Genomic DNA, 6689 nt, shown 5'->3' with positions numbered 1-6689 from the left:
CGCGTACGCGGCGGGGCGGGGCCAGAGCGGGCGGCGCGCGGGGGGCGGAGGTCTAAAGGCGCCGTGCCGCCCTCTAGCGGACGGACCTGAAACCTGGAGCAGCATCCCCCCTCCACCCAGCCCCAAGTGAGACAGGAATATATTCCGGGCAGAAATGGAGCGTCCTTCTGTAGGAGCAGCCAGACATCACGCGGGGGGGACACGGTACATCGTGTCGGATCTGTGGGGCAGAGTACAATGCAGCAATATTGACCACCCAGCATCCCCCTTTAAGTATAAAGAGGCCAGAGGTTTGGGAAGCTGGTGTAACATCACAGCTGACTATAGGATGCACCACTGACCCCTGGGATCAGAAATCATGGCTCTAGAGCAACCTCAGGTGGCACTTACATGAGACCAGATGTGGGAGGGGGGGACACAGAGATTTCTGCAGAACTGCTCAGCAGCAAGTCTCAAGTAAAAGGATTGATGTATCAGAGCAAAACTACGATTTTGTGGGATGAAGGATTCACTGAGATGGCCATGGGGTGATGTTTAAAAGGAACAAGCCAAAAGACAAACTGCAAACATCAGAGGAGATCCAGAGCAGGTATAGAATAAGGCCTCCCAAACAGGCCTAATTAGTAAGAACCATGTTTTCAAACAGAAACCTACCCACTGCACAGAGAGTAAAGAGGAAAAGTGTTGCAAACCAAATGAATTGGGATCTCCAGCCTTCAGATGCAAGTGCTTTGGAGTAACTTTTCCCCTCCTGCCTGTCACTGTAGGAGGCAGAGGCCAAGCTCACTCCTCCCTGAGAAAGGCCACTTAAGTATGCTGTCCCTCACAGGACACAGGGAACGAGAAGTTTAATTCCTTCTACTTAGCATGATTTCCCAAAGTAAGAAACCAGGTAGACAGAGCCAGAAAGGAGGGAAAAGAACAGCTGTTGCCAATCCTTTTACAAAACAGTTTACTGGAGTCTAACCGCAGCAGTCCAACTACCTGCCTCTTCCTTACATGGAGGTTCAGGATTTTTAACTTCAGATTGCATTCATTCAGTTAATTCTAGATCCATAACTATACAAAGCTCCATCCTGTTCTTTGTCCACTATAAACCCAGCCTCCCAGAGATGCAAATTGCCCAGATTAGGTCAGTAGCAACATCAAATTTTAAAAAAAGATCACAAATCCCCTGATTGCTCTCTACAACACATGCTCTTCCCAACCCCAGTACAGGGTGAGATCCCATGGCTAAAACATGATCCAGTCAGATCTTTGGCTCTGGCTCCTGACACAGTTCTCCACACCACTTGGCAGGTGAATTTCTTCCTGCTCCTTGGTCTTCTTCTCCCCAGGAAGAAAGGAGCACCAAAAGTTAATGCCCCAGGCACAGAAATGGAGGTGCAGGAGCCACCTACACACCAGTCTCATTTCTTTCGTTGCTTTTGACATTAGGATCCTCTTGTACCTTTCTCATCTCCAGCCCCTTCACCCAAGTGTAGGCAAAGGAGCCCCCCAGAACCATCAAGTTACTCGTCCACCACAAGAAGCTCTTTGTCTCCTCAAAGTAGACAACAGCCAGCACTGTCTGGGCACAGGCCTTGGCTGTCCCAGACACATTGTGGGTGAGTGGGCTAGTGAACTTAATCTGAAGTCCAGTCACATACCCAATGGCAAAGCCAAAGACTCCCCCCAGGATCATCATGCCCCAAAAACTGGGGCTCCCCAGCTTGTCAAAGTGGTAAAGGGTGTGGAACTCGCCCATCAGCATCATGAGGGGGAAGAACAGGACACAAGCATTGACGTTGTTATAGAAGGTCAGGCGCCAGATGCTACCATCCACCACAGGCAGCACCTTCTTGGTGTAGATGGCATTGAGAGAGACACACAGGCTTGCTGAGATGCCGAAGAATATACCAGTCCATGACAGAGTGCCCTCTGCACCTTCCTGGTCAACACCCAGCCAGAAGCCACCTGCAAGCAAACAAATCAGGCATCTGAACAACTGCTGAAGGACTCAAAATATAGAGTTAGCAATTCATCATCTATCTTACACTAAAAACCACAAGCAGAGACAGGCTTAAGGGTTTCCCACTTCTATTAAGTGAAACCACAAAGTGTAATGTCTACTGTCCTTGGGAGATTTATTTTGGGAGCGCAGGTAATTTACTGTGCTATCATTCAATCTCAGAGGACTGATTCCCACACCGACCAGGCAGCATGAATTTAGAAACTATTATTCTGAAGACCCATGAACTGAAGTTAAAGCTACTCTGTGTACAGGTCATTTTCAGAAGGAGATCATATGATTTATTTTTTTTTTTAATTGAAAAGGCAGCAAACCGACACAGGTAGCAAGAAATATTCCTCAAGGTGTGGGTTGTTTTTTGGTGTGTTTTTTGTTTGTTTTTATTTTGTTTTTTTCTTAATAGGTCAGAAAAGAAGGAAAGATAGTAAACACATGGATGCAATATTAAGAAGCTTGATTAAAAAAAAAAAGATCATAAGGCAGAAACTGAGTGTAGTGTTTTCACCACATTAAGCTTCTTTAATGAGTAATGTACTCATTAACCACCCCCAAAACAGAAGCTACAGGGTTTGCATCTCCAGGACAGAGAGAGACCTCTCCCCATTCAGCTGATAAACAAAACATAAAAGAGATGAGCTACTGAAGGAGCACTCCACTAGCTGCTTCATGTTGGAGGCCACCTGGAAAGCTGCCTGCAAAGTGACTAACATGCTCTAAACTAAGCCCAAATACAACTGGGTTCAATGCACAGACAGGAAGGGCTTTGTGGCAGGCCAGAGAGGATGCTCAGCTATGCTGCTACAGTCCAAGGCTCCCACAGCTAAAGGAGATAGAGCCAGGGGGAAGGGTTTAGAGAAACTGTGTATGGCTGGCAGATGCCATTGCCTCGGGCAATATCCGAACACAGGACTAGCTGAAGGCAATTGCTTGCAACACTTGGGTGGAAAAAACAGTAGTTCTGTTCCTGTTCACCTCTTCTATGGAGATGGGATTCTCCTGTCTCATTTTCATTCAAGTACATCTACTTGTCTAAGCACCAAAGTGAACACATGTCCACGTGAAACTGGACTGAAGTCAACATTTCAGCAGCAGGGGCATCTAAGTGGCCCTCCAGTGAAAGAGGTTTTTGGCATTACCAATGCCATTGGAATTAAAGACTTACAAGCAATTCCTATTAAGCCTAGTTGATGCCCTCCCCCATGTCCTAACCACACAACCAGATCTTCTAGTTGTGTTTTATGCTTGGCTTGATCACTTAATCCTTCATCGGGCACTCAGCCCATCTGAATTGGCTGGCTCCATTGTATGGTCCCAACAGTGCTGACATAAATACTGTTATTGTTACCAAAGTTAATAATCAACAAACACTTGTGAACAGGGAGAAAGCCAACTGCTGGTTTATGGCCTTTGTGGGGGGAAAAAGGCAAAGGGAATTCAACTTCATTAGAGGGTAGAGAGGTTTTCAGTGCCCAAAGGTAAAGTGAACCCATGGTCGAATAAGAGAAAGATCCTTTCTTAACAACTCACCCACATCCTCCAGACATGCGAAGCGGGTTGCCCAAGGCAGAGCAAGGCATGAGCCCGCAACTACCCCACCTCACCAGGGAGCCGCCATGCACATGGGGATGGCTTCCCAAGGGGAAGACATCCCACCTCTGTCTCTCCGGGTTCCTGGGGCCGGCTGCAGGGTGGGTGCAGCCTCCTCCCGCTCCCCCTCACCTATGATGACTCCGCAGGCCAGGAGGGCATAGATGGAGGTGGTCTGCTTGAGGAGCAGGTAGGAGAGCAGCACGTTGAAGACGGTGGTGAGGGAGCGTCCCACGTTGTAGAAAGCCACGCCGACGTGCTTGAGGCAGAGGTTGTTGGAAGTGACCATGCCGATGAAGACGACAGAGAGGGGCAGGACGCTGCGGGACACCTTGGGGTCGAGGCGGAGGGCGGGCAGGCCGGGGCAGGGAGGCCCGCAAGCCGCCCCCAGGCTCAGGCCCAGGCACAAGGCGGCCGTCAGAGCGCACTGGAAGAAGGTGACGAAGAGGGGGGCGTCGAGGCGCAGCGAGGGGCTGTCCAGCAGGTACTTGTTGAGAAAGACCATGGCGATGGAGGTGAACCAGTAGAGGCAGACCACCACGGCGATGCGCAGGGCCCGCAGCAGGAAGGGCGCCTGCAGGTCCCCGCCGCCCTCCGCCGGCAGCAGCGGGTCGGCGGCGCCGCCGCCCAGCGCCATCCGCAGGATGCCCGTCCGCGTCAGCTGCGCCCTGCTCATGGCGGGCACGGGACGTCAGCCGCCGGCTGTCGACCCCCGGCCCGGCCCGCGGCCTCCCCCCCCGCCGATAGCCCCGCTCACCCGCTGCCGCCGCCGACCCCGCTCTTCCCGGAGCGCCGCGGCCCCGCCCGCCGCCCTTTATTCACGCCCCGCGCCGGCCGCGCCGCCATGTCGGGGGAGGGCCCGGCCCCGCCGCCCCGCCCGGGGCCCGGCCGTGGCAGCCGGGGAGCCCAGAGTGGAGGGCTGGCGGGGACAGCGAGGGCAATTAACAACCCGGGTGATTTAGCGAAGGGCAATCAACTGAGCGCGTTTCCTCATGCACCCCCGTGCAGCCAGAAGCCAAGGGCTTGGGCAGGGGCCGTGGGGGAAGCGCTGCGACATCGCAGGGGTTCACGGTGGTTTATGGCAGCCGGACGAGGTGATCGGCGCCCCGTTTGTCCGGGGGCGGCGGGGCCGGGCGTGCGGGCGGTACCTGGCAGCAGCCCCCGTGTGGGAACAACGCCTGCTCTGCCAGCTCATGTCAGTGCCGCCGTGATGTGCTGGTTGAGTGCGGGTCTTGCGCATTCAGTGATTTTCTAACACAGATTTTGCCCACAGCCCACCACAAAGTACAGGTCCGTACTCTGCTACCTAAGCCTTGTTTACAGAAATAAAGTTCTGATTTTTGTGGAGGTGCATAAAGCCTTCCCAATATGACCTGAATGAAGTAAGACACGGTGACACCTGCAAAGAGCTCGTAAGGACAGTACAGGGAGGCATGGGCTGCCTTATTCCTCTTCCTGCAGCATAACTTTGAAATCTAATCAGGAGAATGTCACTGCCAATGCCATTGACTACCCCAGTATTGACGAGCAGCCTGTGCTGAACTCTGCACCGCCCTGCTACATTGCAAGCAATACAGGCGCTAACTACTGTCAAGGTAGCTTGTGTTTTGGGGTAACCTGTGCATGTCATCCTGCTAAAACAGTTACCCCACAGTCCCAAATCATTCTGGGTATAAAAGACCCATCTGCCCATACTCACATGCCAAAAGGTCCCACCTTCCCTTAATGCTGCTTTATAACAAAGGAGCCTTTTCAAATACCAAACCAGCATGCTGTGGATTCAAACTGCAGGACAAAATAAATCGAAATTAATACCAGGTTCCATGTGGTTGGGGGTCGCAGTGGTGCGTTCAGTGTCAAACATTGGTAAGTATGATCCCCTACTCCTTATTTCAGCTGAGACTGCTGCAAAATGTCTGGTCTGCAATGTCCTGGGGCCCAGCAATTCACAGAGAGCACAATTAAGGGGATTTCAGAGGCGAGGACAGCGATGTTAATTGCCCGCATAGCGGCCATGCTCCTGCAGTCAAGGACAGAAGCATGGCAAGCGTTGTGGGGAAATTATGTATTTCATTAGACCAGTTGATGCAGCTGGAAAACGTTTTGGGCATAATACGCTTTTCTCAAACCTCTGAAATGGCACTTGATTTTTTTTCTCCCAGCTGCATCAGCTGGTTTCATAAAATATGTTGTCTTTTCTCATAGCCCTTTCCTTGTAAACAGGACATGGGCGGTGGGAACCACATTCCTTCTGGACAGAGAAAGTTGGTGCCTGGGTGTTTGCTTCAGACAGCCCAAGTGCCCATTTCAGGGTAATGGCGAGCTCTGGGTATGTGCTGAGCACCAGCTCTCACCCCTGCACCTTGTGATGGGCTGTCAGGTGCCTTTCCAGCCTGGTAGAGCCCTTCCAACCCCAAGCAAATTTTGCCTCCTTTCCTTACCCACCTCCCAGCTTGGCTGCCTGTGCAGGCAGCAGGGAGAGCCACAGTGGTGCATGGCATTTGTCTAAGTGCACATGGAGTGTGAGAGCAGACGGACACAGAGCTGGAAACAGCAGAGATTGTGACTCTGCAGAGGGGCTGACACCAAGGCAGGAAAATCTGCTGTTGATGTTCTGGAAATTACTAACCACTGTCCCCTCTAGCTCAACTGTGCTTTGATTCTGCTGCCAGAAGTGCACCTGGCACTTACTCATTGCAAGCTTCCTATTCTGCATGCCCTCCCATACTCCTCCTTCCATTGTCTGGCCTTGCACTTCTGCCCTAAACAGCATCTGTTGGGTAAGAAAAGCAAACAGCCTGGGTGTGAGGTGCTGATGTGGTTCTAGAGGTCATGGTGGCCTGTTACACATACCTGTGGCTTCAGCATCACATGTTTATCTTGCATTTCAAGGAAATTACCTCTCCTACCGCTGATGTTGAAAGTATGACAGTGCCTCTGGTGGATCAGAGCCAGATATAGATTTTTAATTTTCTTTTTTCCCTCTGCCACTTGCTAATGTTGTTCAAAATGTCTTCTCTAAACTAAACACACAAATTAGAGATGGGAAAAAACAAAACAAAACACAACAACCCTCAGTCCCATCTGGTCT

General features: G+C 51.4%; 1 protein-coding gene across 1 annotated transcript; it reads right to left on the bottom strand.

Annotated features, from left to right (window-relative positions):
• Window positions 1-1396: 1396 nt before the first annotated feature.
• On the bottom strand, window positions 1397-4274 carry SLC35C1 (solute carrier family 35 member C1; the record flags this gene model as incomplete). Its single annotated transcript, XM_080344636.1, has 2 exons — window positions 1397-1956; window positions 3731-4274. The coding sequence occupies 2 exons, from the start codon at window positions 4272-4274 to the stop codon at window positions 1397-1399; spliced, it is 1104 nt and encodes a 367-aa protein (XP_080200762.1).
• Window positions 4275-6689: the final 2415 nt, after the last annotated feature.

Source organism: Nesoenas mayeri (assembly GCF_963082525.1).
Source record: "Nesoenas mayeri genome assembly, chromosome: 5".
Classification (NCBI taxonomy): domain Eukaryota; kingdom Metazoa; phylum Chordata; class Aves; order Columbiformes; family Columbidae; genus Nesoenas; species Nesoenas mayeri.
Note: the sequence above shows the minus strand (reverse complement) of the source record. Positions and strands in the feature narration are given on the sequence as shown.